This window comes from Peromyscus californicus, unplaced genomic scaffold (assembly GCF_007827085.1).
Source record: "Peromyscus californicus insignis strain IS unplaced genomic scaffold, ASM782708v3 Scaffold_19__1_contigs__length_69161282, whole genome shotgun sequence".
In the NCBI taxonomy this organism is placed as follows: domain Eukaryota; kingdom Metazoa; phylum Chordata; class Mammalia; order Rodentia; family Cricetidae; genus Peromyscus; species Peromyscus californicus.
This window is the reverse complement of record NW_026294491.1, coordinates 5,293,320-5,311,046: the sequence shown is the minus strand read 5'-3', so window position 1 is coordinate 5,311,046 and position 17,727 is coordinate 5,293,320. Positions and strand designations below refer to the sequence as shown.

The following is a 17,727-nucleotide window of genomic DNA, read 5'->3' as shown; positions in this document are numbered from 1 at the left end:
GTAGAGTAACTGGCGTGTACCACCCTCCTGACTCTGATGCTGTGTTAACTAGGGATGCTCATGTCTAGAGATGGCAAGGTTTGGAAGACACTGGTGTGTGTGTGTGTGAGGCCTGGCCAGCATTGAGCTGGAGTGGCACTAAGCTCTTTGGGTCCTCTTCCTGTCTTTGTGTGATATTTCTAATTACTGTCCCAGTTCACTCTGCCGAGGGAATTGACACATACGCATGCATACACTCTGAATCTGCATCTGGTCTAATGGTCGGGGTGCGTTGTGTTTAGCTATATGTAATTCGAAAGGTTGTCCTTTAGTTTTTATAAAAACAGTCTCCGGGGAGAGTTTCTCCTCCTTTTTTGCCATTTATTTTATGTGTGTAGGTGTTTTGCATGCATTATATCTGTGCATCGTGTGTACAATGGCCTGATGAGAGAGGTCACATACCCTGGAGCTAGAGTTACAGGTGGTTGTGAGCCAACATGTGACAGGTACAGGAAACCAAACTCTACAAGAGCAGCCAGTGCTCTAACCACTGAGCCATCGTCTTTCCAGCTCCAGTTTCTAAGCTTGTAGCCTGCCTTTTGAAACTTTAGTGAAATCATTTCTGAACTCCAAATCGGCTCCCCTGTCTGAATGTCATCTTACTTATGGGACCTCCATCTTGAATTATTCAGGTTAAAATTGGGCACTTCCTTACTTAAATGTCACAATGCTATTAAAACAGTGTGAGCGCACTCTTCCTTTGCCCACTCAGCTTTCTTCTGTAGCCCTTCTCAGCCATATCCTATGTGAACATGGGTTTCCTGGAGAGAGGGCCTCGATGGGGAACTCGAGACAGGAGATGGTGGCTTTAGAGCCCTAGGGGCGTCTTTGTTTCTCTCTCTCATGGGAGATGTGCACACGGTGAAGGCAGACCCTTCTCTGCGCCTGGCTGAATTTCCAGTGTCCAGAAAGTGCCTGGCACGCCTGTGCACACCTACTCCCTTTCCTGTTTCCTACACACATTGCTAGAGGTTGTGTTTGAACATTGCTTGAGCATGGGATTCTCATAAATTCAGTGAGAGATAGGAGTATTTCTGCCTCCTTTTTTTACAGGTGAGACCACTGTGACAGAACTTTGTGTTGTTTGTATTTGAAATGGCCTCGTGTATTTCAGATCAGCCCTGAAAATTACACGTCCTGTCATGCCTGGTTTTATGTGGTGTTGGGGATGGAACCCAGGACTTTGTACATGCTGAGCAAGCATCCTGCTAACTGAGCCACATCCTCAACCTAACAGAGAACTTCATAAAGTAGGACTTTACCCAGAGTCATGGATTGTGATAAACTGGGACCAGGACCAAGTCTTCTGAGCCCAGAGACCTTGGCTGTGACAGTGGACCACTTCTGTAGTTCTCCAGCCTCTGCTTTGTGGCTGCTACATTTTAACAAACCTTGTTGGTAAAGAGTCTTTCTAAAGTACTACTTTTTGTGGAGCCATTGGGGTAGCTCAGCTCCCTTCACGGTCAGCTGTCATTGGGAAGCTGGGGGGGCAGAGGCCCAATGGACTTGGATCAGAGCATCATGGGCCTCATACTCTGAAATGCAGAGGCAGGCAGTCTCTGAGTTTGAGATTATCCTGGTTTACATACATAGTGAGTTCCAGACCAGCCAGGGCTACCTAGTTTTAATAAAAGAATGGCAGAGCAGCTGAAGAGGAAAGAAAAGTGCCTTGGATACACTTGTGGTCTATATAGGACATGAAAATGTGAATGCTTAAAAAGCAAACCTTAATATGCCTACATTCTCCATTTATTCCCTAAGAGATGATGCTCACCTGTGGAGCTTTGGAACCTGTCCTGGAGCTCGCTCTGTAGCCCAGGCTGGCCTCAAACTCAGAGATCTGCCTGCCTCTGCCTCCCAATGGCTGGGGTTAAAGGCGTGCGCCGCCACCGCCAGGCTAATCATCTAAATCTTAACATTGGCAGTTGTTTAGGAGCCCTTTACAGGGAAAAAAAAAACCATGTTGGAGCTGGGCGGTGGTGGCGCACGCCTTTAATCCCAGCACTCGGGAGGCAGAGGCAGGTGGATCTCTGTGAGTTCGAGGCCAGCCTGGGCTACCAAGTGAGTTCCAGGAAAGGCGCAAAGCTACACAGGGAAACCCTGTCTCGAAAAACCAAAACAAACAAACAAACAAACAAACAAACAAAAACCATGTTGGGGCTGGGGAGATGCATCAGCAAGTGAAGGTACTTGGTGCCATGTTTGCTGGCCTGAGGTTAGTCGCCAGAGTTCACGTGGTTGAAGGAAAGAACCAACTCCTAAAAGTTGCCTTTTGACCTCCACACACCTGCCATGGATGTCCCCAATCAATCACACTTGTGTGTTGGCATACACATGATAAAAAATGTTGCTCATTTTTACATTCTGATATGTGAAAATGGCATTTTAGTACTTTAATTGACATTTCTCTGATAAGGCCCATGATTTATCATATTCACTATTGCTGACATTTGCCATATCATCTCTCTCTGTATGTATTTGAACTGTAAAATGTTGAGTTTTGCCCGCACATGCTTCTGTGAAAGCATCTTTGGGATCAAAGTACAGAAGCTTCCAGAAGTTTCCTCGGTCTTTGGAATCCACCTCTTTACCTCTGGCAGTGGCTGACTACAGGTTCTGTAGCCACATGTCATGTATTTTGTGTTTGCCCCTGACAGAGATTCTGTATTGGGTTTGTGTTGGTAGCTGTTAGTGGCCCTAAGTGACCTTGTTGTGACCGCTTGGTGGTTTCCTGTTCTGTGTCTTCATGAGTAAAGCTGACTGTGTGCTAACTTTTTTTTTGTTGAACGATTTGAAAGTTGTAGAGGTCATGACATAGCACGAGTCTAGACTGGCATTATCCTTTAAGGACTACAATTCTGCATTCACTCTGCTAGAATGGACAAGATGGAGTCCGCAGGCTTGTGCATACTGAGCAGGCCCAGCCCATGAGCATGCCCCACGTCCCTCACAGCATCTTTGTTTGCATCCAGAATTTAAGCATGATTCAAGCCTTAAATGTAGCCCTCTGTTTCTTTCCACTCTGGCCAGCTGTCCAAGCTCACCACATGCTTTTTCTGCCCCAGTTGATAATCCCCCAGATCTCTGAAGGGCCACCTTACTGATAGAGAAAACAAGACATTATTTCCATTGTCTCTAGGCCCTATCAGCAGGCCTGCAGGACAGACCTATTGGGTGTACACCCCACTGCTTTGAAACAGTGTCTGTTTATAGTATGTGGTGTTTCCAATCCAGATTGCCTTTAGCTTCCACCATTGCACATTGGAAGGTTCCCTCCTTCCTCTTAGTGGCATCTTTTATTTATTCCTTTCTCTCTTCTAACACACAAGACAGTTTGAGGATTAGACATCAGTACCAGCACCAGGTCTGCCGAGTTCAAGGCTCCTTGGTGTTCTGGAATCCTCAGGTTATGTTAAACTTGTAAGTGTACAATTGGAGAACTGTACCCAAAATTAATTCAATTAATAGGTTCTTCATTTTCTTTTACCAACATATAGTTGGGCTTATTTTTCATCTGTATTTAGCTTTAGGATTTTTATTTTCTTTAATTTTATTTAGCAGTTAAAACATGTACATGTCGCCAGGCAGTGGCGGAGCATGCCTTTAGTCCCAGCACTCAGGAGGCAGAGGCAGGCGGATCTCTGAGTTTGAGGCCAGCCTGGTCTACAGAACAAGATCCAGGACAGCCAGGGCTACACAGAGAAACCCTGTCTCAAAAAAACCAAAAAAACCATGTACATGTCTCAGTCTTTTTAAAATTTTAAGAATTTTTTTTTTTGGAATTTAAAATATCATTTTCCCTTCCCTTTTCTTCCCCCAGCCCCTGCCATGTGCACCCCCCTTTACTATCCCAAATTACCGGCCTCTTTGGATTGTTGTTACATACACACATAAACACGTACAATGTGACTTGTATGTATGTGATTTTAGAGCTGACAGTTAGGGTTAGATAACAGTTGGAGGGCTCTTGTGTGGGGAAGAGCTCTCGGCATTCCTTAGTTGGTTACAGTTCTTGTCAAGGGTTGAGACTCTGTGAATGTCTCCTCCTATGTCAGCACGTCTGGAGCCGGCTGGCCTGTTCAGGTCTTGTTTAGGCAGCTGTGCTGATGAGACGGCATGAATGTAACTGGCGTTTTAGGAGATGCAGTCTCAGTTCCTCTGGCTCTTACACCTCCTCCTCTGTCGCTGCCGCCGTGGTCCCCAGTCCTTAGGTGTAGGAATTATGTTGTAGATCTTTCAGCTGGGTTGGTCACCACGCAGTCATTAGTTCTCTGCAGTGTGCTTAGTTATGGTTTCCTATAATGGTCTTCATCTGTTGCAAAGAGAAGTTTCTTTGACGGAAACTACATTTATTTGTGGCTATTAGGATAAATATTTAGACTGTGTAGTTGGGAATTATGCTGGATTAGTAAAGTGGTTGCTCAGATCTTCCTTACCAAGTCCTTTACCCTGCCTGTCCCCTCCACTGCTGAAAGTCAACTGTTTTATTCACTCTTGTTGTTATTTTGAGTGAGGTAATAAAAAAGTGGAGTGGGTTTTTGTTTTTGTTTTTGTTCTTCCCTTTTTTTTTTTTTTTCTTCTTCGAGACAGGGTTTCTCTGTGTAGTTTTGGTGCCTGTCCTGGATCTCGCTCTGTAGACCAGGCTGGCCTCAAACTCAGAGATCCGCCTGGCTCTGCCTCCCGAGTGCTGGGATTAAAGGTGTGCACCACACTGCCCGGCTGGAGTGAGTTGTTTGTTTGTTTTTGTTTTTAATATTTCATTATTGCTCTCTCTCTCTCTCTCTCTCTCTCTCTCTCTCTCTCTCTCTCTCTCTCTCTGTGTGTGTATGTGTGTGTGTGTGATAAGTTTATGTGAATGTGGGGACTTGTGTGCCACAGCAGCATATCTATGGAGGTCCAAGAAATAAACTTCCTTTTCATTACTTATAAAGGCAAGAGGATCATGACTGAGATCTGTCCCAACAAGGAATGTCTTAAAAATTGTGTTGTTGATTGTTGTTGAAAATGTGTATGTACACAAATACTCCTTTATAGAAACAGTTGACTTGTGGTCCCTTTGGAAAAGTGATGTTGAGGACCCAGTTATAGTTCTCAGCACCTACTTGGTGGCATACAACCATCTATAACTCAGTTCCAAGCCCTCTTCTGACCTCTCTGGGTACCAGGCACACATGGTGCATATTAATACATGCAGGTAAAACAGTCATACACAAATAATAATTTTAAGATGCATATTTATGTGTTTGTTGTATCTTAATGTGCATGTGCCGCAGTGTCTCTGTACCAGATGTGTGCAGTAGCAGCAGCTACAGGCAGTGGTGAGCCACCATGTGGGTGCTGGGAACTGGGCCAGGACTCAGTGGAGTGAGTGTGCTTAACTGCTGCGCCATCTCTAGCCCCTGTGTGACTTCTTTGAAAGCCTAGCACTGTCAGTGCCTGCTGCTGCTGCCCTGCTGCCCATTCCAAAGTCTGTTAGGAGTTTTACTGATGTACCACATTTTTAAAAAAATTCATTTATTTATTTATTATGTATACAGTATTCTGTCTGCATGTATGCTTACAGGCCAGAGGAGGGCACCAGATCGAATTATGGATGGTTGTGAGCCACCATATGGTTGCTAGGAACTGAACTCAGGACCTCTGGAAGAGCAGACAGTGCTCTTAACCGCTGAGCTATCTCGCTAGCCCCCAGTAATCTTGTTTCTGCCCAGTTTCAAACCGGGGAACTCTCGCATGTTAGGCGAGCGTGATGACCACTACACTACGCAAACCCCCTACTTAAATTTTTATTACATACTTTGAGTTCTTAAAGTTCTTAAAGTCTGAGATATGAGATACTGTTGCTTCGAACATAAATATCAAGTCCTTGATATGGTAAATAGATAGGAGTTTAAAAGTCCAATTTTGTAACTCTCCTTTGTTCTAGGAAGGACTCTCTTTAGTATCTAGGGAAATCTAAGATTTGTTATGCTCCCGTATCCCTGCCCCTTCCATCATGCTAGGGGGAGCTCTGCCCCTGAGCTGTAACACTGTCCAACATAGAAGTCTCTTCGTGCCCCTCAGAGGTTATTTTATCTTCCTACTTTGAGGATCTAATTGATTGTGAGACTCTAATATTAAATGTGTCTGTTTCCTGTTTCTCTTCCTGCCTTGGTTTTGTCTTTTTTTTAAATAGTTCTTTCAACAGTTTTTTTTTTTTTTTTTTTTTTTTTAAGATTTATTTATTTATTATGTATACAGAAGAGGGTGCCAGATCTCATTACAAATGGTTGTGAGCCACCATGTGGTTGCTGGGAATTGAACTCAGGACCTCTGGAAGAGCAGTCAGTGCTCTTAACCTCTGAGCCATCTCTCCAGCCCATGGTTTTGTCTTTTTTTTTTTTTTTTTTGGTTTTTCGAGACAGGGTTTCTCTGTGTAGCTTTGCGCCTCTCCTGAAACTCACTTGGTAGTCCAGGCTGGCCTCGAACTCACAGAGATCCGCCTGGCTCTGCCTCCCGAGTGCTGGGATTAAAGGCGTGCGCCACCACCGCCCGGCTGGTTTTGTCTTTTTTAAAAAATTATTTATTTTTATTTTATGTGCATTGGTGTTTTGCCATGGGTGTTGGGCCCCCTGGAACTGGAGTAACAAACAGTTGTGGTCCTCTGGAAGAGCAGTCAGTGCTCTTAACCAGTGAGCCATCTCTCCAGCCCCCGAGAAAAGCTTTTCTTAATTGTGTGGTGTTCTTTGGTGTCACGTGGAAGCATTATTAAAAATCCTGAGTGATTTCAGAACTCGGAGGAGGCGGGGCATCATGAAAACAGTGAAGGGGCCTGGGAGATAGAGTGAGCAAAACAAAGTAGGAGACTGGGAATACTCAGGACAGCTCTAAGGAGTAGGAGCAGGAGAGCTAGAGAGAATGTAATTGGCACATGCTGGAGCGCCGGCTAGAAAGAATTCCAACTAAGAGGACTGAATTCTCAGGGTGGGCCATTTTCCCAAGCCCTGGTCCCCAGTTCACAAAGGGCCCAAGTACTCGGTAAAATAAGCTCACAAACATTCAGCACCTGGGCTTTGGTGATTCCTGTAATTCCTGAGGCAGGAGGATTATCAAGAGTTCCAGGTTTAGTCCTCTTTTAAAAAGACTCAGGAGGTGACTACAGGGTTTTAGATCAATACATTTTATACCCAAACTGATAGTAAAACATGAAGCTAAAACAAGGGCTTGAGACATCTTAATTTAGCTCCTAGTTTTCAAACGTGAGTGCCTGAAGAGCTCGGGTGAATTGAGCGACTGCAGGGGAAGATGGCCGAGCCCCACAGCAGCACAGGGAGACCGCGTGTGCATACTGACACTCGGTTAGCTTGAACTTCTCCTTAGAGACAATCCATTCTGAATATCGAGGCGTTCTGAAGATCCTAGTTCAGAGTAAGACTGTCTCCACCTGCGTGGGGAGAAGACTTGGACTTGACATTGCTGAGTGATTTTACGCTGAGTCTTGAATCCTTTTTTTTTTAAATTAAATGATTTATTTTTATTCTATGTGAATTGCTGTTTTGCCTGAATATATGTCTGTGTGAGAGTGTCTGATCCCCTGGAACTGGAGTTAGAGTTGTGAGCTGCCGTGTGTGCTGGGAATTGAACCTGGGTCCTCTGGAAGAGCAGCCAGTGCTCTCACAGAGCCGTTTTCCAGCCCCACACCTTGAATCCTTTAACTGACAGTGGAACTTTGCTCAATTTTGTAAGTCAAAGCCCTCTTCAGGAAACATTTTTTTTTCTGAAAATAATTTTGATCATCATTTCCATGGTGCTTGTAGGACTCTTAACATTCTACTCTTTTTAGGTCTGGTTTTCAGAACTGATATCTCACCAATTTTTAAAAATTTCACAATTGTAGTTCTTGTTATCTGAATTGTAAGAGGGAATGTGTAGTGTCCACTTTACTGTGTGTGTGTGTGTGTGTGTGTGTGTGTGTGTGTGTGTGTTTTGTCCCCCTTGAAACCCCAGACAGGGTTTCTCTGTAGCTCTGGCTGGCCTGAAACTCGCTCTGTAGATCAGGCTGACCCTGAACTCACAGAGATCCTCCTACCTCTGGGATTAAAGGCGTGTGCCCCCACTGCCCAGCACTTTTATTCTGGAGTTTGAGAGCTCTTATTTACTTCTTCCACTTAAGCCAGCAAGCTTGTTAGAGCTGCCTGTTGTCCAGCCTAACCCGAGTGTAATCCCCAAACCCCCATGGTGAGGGAAGGGAGTCTACCTACCGCTGCAAGTTGTCCTTTCTCTCTCTCTCTCTCTCTCTCACACACACACACACACACACACACACACACACACACACACACACACACACGTATGTGCATGCCTGCTCCCTTCTATACAGAGTAGATGTAAATTTTAAAAGTGAGTTAGTTGGTTACTTGAAAGACATTTTCATTAACAATGAACGTTTAATCAGTTAGGAGTTTTATATCTGTCTATGTGCCCTGGAGGACAGAAACATACATAAGAATTGAGCAAATTTGGACTGACCATCAAAAACCTAAATTACTAGTGATGCCCACCAAGGTGTTTGTCTCAATACCACGTAACTAGTTTTGTATTCAACTTTTTTTTCTGTTAGCGTCTTTTGAGGGAAAAAAAAAACTGTAATCAACAAATGATTGAAAAGCAAACTCATTATTTTTAAAAGGATAATTAATTTTTTTCCTTCAGCTATTAAAAGTAACGCTAAGTCAGTGAGTGTAGTGACTCAAGACAATTGTTACAGGCACTCAGGAGGCTGAGACAGGAAGATGGCTAGATCCCAGGGATTTGAAGCCAACTTAGGCAGCACAGTGAGACTCCAGCAAAAGGACAGTGTTTGCCTTGCTGACTGGCTGGAGCCCTCTATGGCAAGCAGCTCGAGGTGTCAGAACCCGAACGCAGGAGAATGCGGTCTCTTCTCTAGCTCATCAGATACGCCACACATTCTGAACCTTTTGGAAAGCAGTCTGCTGTGTAACACTCTGGGCATAGTTTATGTAGAGTAAGTTGTTGCTAGAGTTTTCCTGCCTGGCCCACAGTCAGGACAAATCTCTCTCACCCGCCAGTCCCAAGCCGCTCAAACCCGATCAAATAAACACAGAGACTTATATTGGTTACAACTGTATGGCCGTGGCAGGCTTCTTGCTAACTGTTCTTACAGCTTAAATTAATCCATTTCTATTAATCTATACCTTGCCACGTGGCTTGTGGCTTACCGGTACTTTACATCTTCCTTGTCCTGATGGCGGCTGGCAGTGTCTCCCTCACCCAGCTTCCTGTTCTCTCAATTCTCCTCTCTGTTAGTCCCGCCTATACTTCCTGCCTGGCCACTGCCAATCAGTGATTTATTCATTGACCAATCAGCAACACATTTGACATACAGACCATCCCACAGCAGTAAGTACGTAGAGTAAAGGGCATCACAACACAGACTCAGTAAATTCTATGTTTCACATTAGTTTTGCAAAGAGGGAAGATTTTGCCCCCTTCCTAGTATAACTTTAGAAAAGAATTCTCAATATAAAATATTCAGAAAATGAAACATCTTTCTGTTCAGTAGTAATTCAGAAACACGCTAACTAGAATGCCAGAGTAAGTAGCCTTCTGCCAAAGGGAAGCCCCACGATGACCCGGGGGACTGCACAGAAGCGGCGGAAGCTTGTGTTAGTCTAGGAAAAGCAGAGGACACGTTTGTCTCTGGAGTGTACTGTGGTAAGTATTTTTATAAAGCTCCAAAGGGAAGAAAATCTAGTGGTTTTCTCAGTGATATGTTTGGATCCATTTGCCAGCTCTTCCTTAGTTACTGTGGGCATGCTACCTTCCGTTTTCTGAGGCTGCCTCTGATGGTGCAGGGTAGGGGTTGGTAGTGACATCTCTTAAGGTCCTGTCTGCTCTCCAGCAGAGTGAACATGTTATGTCATTTCTCAGGCCTGAAACTCAGCACCGAGGCTCTGCACCCCACTCCGAGAGCGACATCCCAGAGCAGGAGGAGGAGATTCTGGGGTCTGATGATGATGAGCAGGAAGACCCCAATGACTACTGTAAAGGTGCGTGTAAGGTGTTGGGTGTGTTCCTCGTCCTGGTGCGTGGTTGTCACCACCAACCAAGTTCTGCTGTTGCCTACTTGGTCTATCTTTTCCAGATGTGGGAAATGGTTTATTTGTATTTCATGTGCATTGGTGTTTTGCCTGCATGTGTGTCTATGTGAGGGTGTCAGATTTCCTGGAATTGCTGGTGTGAGCTGCCATGTAGGTGCTGGGAATTGAACCTGGGTTCTCTGGAAGAGCAGCCAGTGCTCTTAACTGCTGAGCCATCTCTCCAGCCCCTGGTTATATTAAATTTTTAAACTTGTTGGCAGGGCTAGGTCACACTAGGACCTGGAGTTACTAATCAGGTCCCTCCTACACTCAGCCCGTTTAAAAAAAAAAAAATTCTTTTTTCCAGGCCAAGTAGGAGTGGCATACTCTTCTAACCCCAGCCCTCGTGAGACAGAGGCAGGCAGATCTCTGTGAGTTCAAGGCCAGCCAGGCTATGTAGAGAGATCCTGCCCCAAAAAAATGAATGAATGAATGAATGAATGAATGCAAAAATAGAAAAAGAAATTTTTTTTTTCCTCTTTGAAAGTGACAGTCCGGTCTGGTGAGATGGCTCAGCGGTTAAGAGCACTGGCTGCTCTTCCAGAGGTTCTGAGTTCAATTCCCAGCAACCACATGGTGGCTCACAACCATCCATAATGAGATCTGGTGCCCTCTTCTGGCCTGCAGGGATACATGCAAGCAGAGCACTGTATACATAATAAATAAATAAATCTTTAAAAAAAAAAAAAGAAAGTGACAGTCCATGTTTACCTTTGAAATTTCCAGAGGTGTGGTCCACCGATACTAGAGCTGGCTCTATAACTCAGTCTGGCCCATGTGTGCTGGGATTGTAGGTGTACACCTTTAATCTTTCAGCTGGTATATAGAGTTTTAAAAATACCATGTGATCCTTTTTATCATGCTATGGCAGTGAAGATGAGTATAACTGGCCAGTCAGACCCAGCTGCCCTCTTGTTCTGGTGAAACTTCCCAGGTCCTTAAGATTGACGTTGTAGAGGATCTACTTTGCTGGCTGGGAGAATTGGACCTTTTCCCAACAAGCAAAGAGAAATGTTGATCATCTGTGCACCTGAAGCAGCCTTTCTGACTTTCTGTTGGCTTCCTTTTCTTTTTTTTTTGGTTAGGAGGGCTGGGGCTGGGGCTCATTGTGTGGCTGGCCTGGAACTCACCATGTTGGCCTATATTTACAAGAACAGATCTTACTGTGTACTGTTTTTTAGTTAAATTAATAGTGTTGATTATTCTTTCTTTTGAGAATTTTTGAGATGACCAGTTGGAAGATTGGTTTGTTTTGTAGATCTGTTGAGTTTTGTTTTGTTTTGTTTTGTTTTGGTTTGGTTTTTTTTTGATTTTTCTAAACAGGGTTTCTCTGTGTAGCTTTGCGCCTTTCCTGGGACTCACTTGGTAGCCCAGGCTGGCCTCGAACTCACAGAGATCCGCCTGGCTCTGCCTCCCGAGTGCTGGGATTAAAGGCGTGCGCCACCACCACCGCCCGGCAAGATCTGTTGAGTTTTTGAGGGCTAGCAGTATAGTATTGTGGGCTGTGAGCACAGGCCACGGTGGTGCAGACTGTCACACGCTCAGTTTCCTCACACTGAGCGGACCCTGGTGGCTTGGACTGAAGGGTCTCTCATACTGAACTGATCTTACAAGACTTTAGTAAATGCGTGACTGCTGACAGGATGCAGGGTAAGAGAGATCTTCATCCTGGTTCCTCTGATTACCCCCATTTCTTCCAGGAGGTTATCATCTTGTGAAAATCGGAGATCTATTTAACGGGAGATACCATGTGATCCGAAAGTTGGGCTGGGGACACTTTTCAACAGTATGGTTATCGTGGGATATTCAGTAAGTTTACTGGACTCTGGGAAGGAGTTCGATAAGTCTTCATGTTGTCTGACTTCCAAGAGGTGATTGAGGTCTGTCTCTAGGGTGGCTCTTTTTTTTTTTTTTTTTTATGATTGTGTATGCTAATTATACACAATAGGTTTCATTATGACACGAGTTCCTACAGAAGCGTGGTCAGCTTGCCAGTGCTGCACCGCTGAAGAAGCCCTCTGCCTTCTGTACGAAGAGTCAGTCACACCCACCTCTCCACCCCAGAGGCAAGAGACTGACTAAATCAGTAAAGCAGGGGGCACTGCCCAGTTCAAGCTGTACACACGTTTAACGCTGTATGATAGAGATTCATAATTGTCTTCCCACGGGAGCAGAGTTACAGTTCTAGGTAATTAGACCAACCAGTGACAGATGATTGTACTGTAGCATTTTCTTAACTGTGTGGTGTAGTTTTAGCTGTCCCCCAATCAGAAGTTGGACATTTACTCAGAGAAGCTGTTCAATGTCTGAGATTACCTGGCACGGCTTCTGTAGCTCAGTCTGGCCATTGTGGGCCACTCTTCGGTGCTGACAGTCCTCATTTCTCGGTCACCACTAAATCTAATCTTAGCCAGCAGGTAAAGGTCGGATCATTTAGTCTGAATCGTCTGTTTCTAGGGGAAAGAAGTTTGTGGCGATGAAAGTGGTTAAAAGTGCCGAGCATTACACAGAAACAGCACTGGATGAGATCCGGCTGCTGAAGTCGGTAAGTGTGAGGGCGCCGTGGGGCCTGTGCCAGTCTTCTCAGCATCCATCTCATAGACAGGGCTTCTGCAGACTCGGGCTCCCTGTGTGTTGTAGGGATTGATCAATTCAGTGGGTAGGTTCATCTTACAGGTGGGCACACACCATCATCTCAGGTAAGCAGAACTTTTTATTGAGCGTATTTTATATGACACAGAGCACTGCCATGAGTGTCTTTCATACTCTGGTCAAAAGAAAAGTCATATAAGTTGTAATGCCTTCTTTATGTTAAAAAACATAGGCTGCCTGGTGTGGTGCACTGTTTTAGACCCAACACTTTGGAGGCAGAGACATACCAGTCTCAGTTCGAAGCCCTCCAAGGCTGCATAGTAAGATGGTCTAAAGAGACAGCTTAGAGCAGTGGTTCAGCCTTCCTGCGCTGCAGCCTTTAGTATAGTTTTTCATGGTGTGCCGACCCCCAGCCAGAAAACGGTTTTCCTTGCACTTCACGTATCTTTGCTACTATTACGAATCATAATGTAAATGTTTTTGGAGATAGAGGTTTGACGAGGGCTGCAACCCATAGGTTGAGAACCTCTGGTCTAGAACACATAACAACATCTTTGATTGGGTTTATACCAGAAACACAAGTTTATCTTACCAGAAGCCTTTCTTGTCCTTTTTGTAGTGAACTGGGGTAACAGCAGTGTGTTGGTGAGGCTCTGCCAGCCTGATTCTCCCTGTTGACTGACCATTGGATTGCTTCACTTGTGCTGACATGGCTTCTTCCCAATACAGGTTCGCAATTCAGACCCGAACGATCCAAATGGAGAAATGGTTGTTCAGCTGCTAGATGACTTTAAGATATCAGGTGTTAACGGAACACGTATCCTTTAAGAACTGAATTCGTTTTTTTCCTTTCTTTTCAATTTTATTATTTTTTTAAACTATGCCTATGGGTGTGTTGCCTGCATGTATGTGTGTGCACCACATGTGTGCAGTGCCTGCAGAGATCAGAAGAGGGCGTCAGATAACCTGGAACTTGAGTTACAGACAGTTGGGAGATGTCATGTGGGTGCTTGGCTGATGGCTCAGGCTTATTACTAACTATCTCTTACATTTAAATTAACCCATTTCTATTAATCTATGTATTGCCACGTGGCCGTGGCTTTACGGTCCTCTAGCATTTTGCTTCTTGGGCTGCAGGCTTGTCTCTCTCGACTCTGCTCTTCCTCATCTGAGTGAGTCCTCAGTTTGATTGTCCCGCCTAACCTTATCCTGCCTTGCCATAGACCAAACAAACAGCTTTATTATCAGCCAATGGAACAATACATATTCACAGTGTACAGAAGGATCATCCCACAGCACATACATACATTTAGGGAAAACAACACACACATAAAGTAAGATAGATACTTAAAAAAGAATTTTTTTCATAAGAATTCCTATCATAAGAAGGAACTCAGCAAGTCTAAGTTAAGATTTGGAAGAAACTCTAAAATTTTCTTTATGGGTAGCTACATTTGATGTGCAGTGATCCACAGTCAGCCGTGCTCACAGTGGAAGTAATGTCCTGAGATGAAAACCTGAAACTGCTTGCTCAGCACCCACCAGTGAAGGAGAAATTCTCTGTATCGGTGGGCCCTCCAAGCCTGTGGTGTCCCACCCCCCTTTTAATGCATATGAGCGTTTTGCCTGCTTGTATGCCTACATCGTGCGGTGCCCATGGAGACCAGAAGGTGCTGGATCCCATGGGACTAGAGTTACAGAGGGTTATTAACTACTTTGTGGGAGCTAGGAATCAGTCTGGGTCCTGGAAAAACAGTCAGTGCTCTTAACTATTGAGCCACCTTTCCAGCTTCCTCAGGCCTATTTCTTAATGTTAAGCAGTCTCATAGCGTACATGCTCGCGTACACCTGTCCATCTAAAAGTAGTAGGTGGTGTTACTGCCATTGTTCTGCCCAAAGAGTTCAGCTGGGTAACTTTAGAATTTTCTTCATTGCATGTGCAGACATGTCAATGTCAAGTGACATCGTGTGGAGGTCAGAAAGTAACTCAGGAGTGAGCTCTTTCCACCAGAGGGGACTAGGAACTGCACTCCTGTCATCAGGCTAGGTGGCAAATGTCTCTCTATCCCTGAGCCAGTGAGCCATTTGGAAGGCCCAGATGATTTTTTCCAGGGGCGCAGGGGAGTCCAGACAGGGTTTCTCTGTGTAACAGCTCTGGCTGTTCTAGAACTCACTTTGTAGACCAGGCTGGCCTCGAATTCACAGAGATCCTCCTGAGTGCCTCCTGGGATTAAAGGTTTGTACTACCACCACCCAGCTCCAAAGTAATATTTTTAATGCACAATTCAAACTCCCTTGATACAGTTAAAACTTTCCACCTTTTAGGGATTTTCCCCTGCTATTACCAATGCTTACCACCAAAAAAACCTAACAGTTGGTAAAAATACAGCTTCAAATCTTCTAAGTTTAACCTGATTAGAAAACGTAGTTTGGCCGGGTGGTGGTGGCGCACACCTTTAATCCCAGCACTTGGGAGGCAGAGCCAGGCAGATCTCTGTGAGTTCGAGGCCAGCCTGGACTACCAAGTGAGTTCCAGGAAAGGCGCAAAGCTACACAGGGAAACCCTGTCTCGAAAAAACAAAAAAAAAAAAGAAAAAAAAGAAAACGTAGTTTGGCCAAGCATGATTGGGCAAGCCTTTAATTCCAGCACTTGGGAGGCAGCGGCAGGTGGATCTACAGAGGCCAGCCTGGTCTACAGAGTGAGTTTCAGGGCAACTCTGTCTCAAAAAAAAAAGGTTAGTGGTTAGTTTGTAAAACTATTTCTAACATCTAGACATCTGCTTCATTTATAACAAAATCAAAGAAAATATTCAAGCTTTATGTCTCACTATGTAGTCCTAACCAGCCTGAAATTGGTTTTTAGACTTACAGAGACCAGCCTGTGGAAGGATGCACCACTACTGGCTGCTTTTCCTTTTTGCTTGGTCACACTCCCTTTTACTTTGCTTGTCATTTTGCAAATGATTCCAGTAACAATAAAAGTGCCAATAAATGACCATCAGCTGGCCAGCACCCTGTCACCTACTGTGACTACAGAGAAGCTGGAGCATAACATCTTCTCACCTCATGAATTACTTACATAATTCCATCAGAAAGCCTAGCATTGCCCTCCTCAGGTCCTTAAATGTGATCCCGTGGCATAGAAACTCTTCCAGTGCCGTCACCATGGTGTGATTGAATGGCACAAAAACACAAAGGTTCACCGAGAAACCACCTCTAAAGCTCAGTCTCCCACCATCACTCCACCTCAGCCCACCGTGAGTTAGTTGAAGGAAGATGAAACCAAACCTCCCAGTGGAAGCCCGACTCCTGAGTAAATTACATAATTTTCACATAGAACTTAGCCACGACCAGTAACCTAAACAACCACTCTTCACGTGTAGACACCTTAGTGACTGTCATCCAGACACAACCCATCCATCCTTTGTTAATTGGCCAGCACCAACCAGTGTTTGTGTGCGATGAAGTTTCAGCTCCTTATTGGGGGCGTTTTTGGTGTTGCAAACATCCCAGACCTTACTAGCAGTACCTCTGTTTCTATCTGTTACCATTTGCCAAGGTGTCAGTGTCTTAGTGTTCGGTTGCTCTGAAGAGACACATGTCCAAGGCAGCCCTTATAAAGGAAAGCATTTAATGAGTGGGGACTTGCTTGCAGTTCCGGAGACTTAGTCTACTATCATGGTGGGGAGCTTGGTGCACACAGGCAGGCATGCTGCTGGAGAATAGCTGAGAACTTCACATCCTGATACTCAGGCAGCCATCAGAGAGACATACTCTGGGCCTGGTGTGGGTGGACTTTTGAAACCTCAAAGCCCTCCCTAGTGATTCACCTCCTCAATGAGGCTACACCACCTAATCCTTCCTGGACAGCTCAGGAATGTTGTATGTCTCTTATCACTGCTCATATATATCTATTCCTTGGCTTGGATTTTTCTAGGAAACATTTTCTTCTGCCCTTCCTTGAGCTCTGCATTTGTGTTAATTTTCATTTTTATTAACTATATTAACTTTGAACATTCCTCCGAACGATGCTTCTTCCACACACCCCAGTTCGAGGCAGTCTGGGCCACATAGTAGTGTGGTCCTGTTAGCAACAGCAAGATGCTTCTTGTTGCTCCTGGGTCTGGCCATCTCCTTGGGAACCTAGGCTTCCTTTTAGCATTGAGATGCCTGTGGCTTGGCCCTCCAGTCTGTAAAGACACTGGAGGTGGGCAGCATGAGCATGGCTGCCAGGCCTCTGCACTGCCGCAGGACTTGTACAGTGAGCAGTATGCAACATGCGGACATGAGGAGCAGTACAATGGTGTTGGGGTAAACGTCAAGTCAGAGTCCTGGTTTTAAGAATGTTGGTGGGGGAGGGGGAGCCCAGTGCTGGGGCACTTGTCTCACAAACCATTAGGTATGTTCCATATCACTACAGACAGAAAAACATGTTATTTCTCACTTCGTAGTTAAGTTTTGTACGTTGTCCCTGTTGCTAAAGAAGAATGTGCTCTTTACTTTGAGCCTGTGAGGGTGGGAGTGTTATCCAGGTCATTCTAGAAGAATCCCGAGTCTGACCCTGTGCCTGGTGTTCTGACTTTTTCACACAGACCTGTCTGTTAACTAACACGCACGCACTCTCAGTCCCAGGCCAGCCTTCCTCAGTTTCCTGTTGCCTGTTGTCACATCGTTACTGACAGCTTTGGGTTTGCAAGGTAGTTCTGGGACTGGGTGTTTTCACTGTAGTGGGTCCATGTCTTGCCTGCTCTTTCTTCCTTAATGAGCTCCTAGATATCTGCATGGTGTTTGAAGTTTTGGGGCATCATCTGCTCAAGTGGATCATCAAGTCCAACTATCAGGGCCTTCCGCTGCCTTGTGTCAAAAAAATTATTCAGCAAGTATGTATGTTGGCCATTGCTGTGCGGGATACCTTCCTTCCCTCGCCTCCTTTCTCTGGGATATCTCTGAGGAGTGT

General features: G+C 45.0%; 1 protein-coding gene across 1 annotated transcript in view; it reads left to right on the top strand.

Annotated features, from left to right (window-relative positions):
- Positions 1–17,727, top strand: part of Srpk1 (SRSF protein kinase 1) — a 44,961-nt gene that overhangs the window by 8,117 nt on the left and 19,117 nt on the right. Inside the window, exons 3-7 of the mRNA XM_052744425.1 lie at positions 9,970–10,088; positions 11,879–11,987; positions 12,636–12,723; positions 13,500–13,587; positions 17,544–17,650. Coding sequence (XP_052600385.1) covers positions 9,970–10,088; positions 11,879–11,987; positions 12,636–12,723; positions 13,500–13,587; positions 17,544–17,650 — 511 coding nt within the window. The remainder of the gene's footprint in view (positions 1–9,969; positions 10,089–11,878; positions 11,988–12,635; positions 12,724–13,499; positions 13,588–17,543; positions 17,651–17,727) is intronic.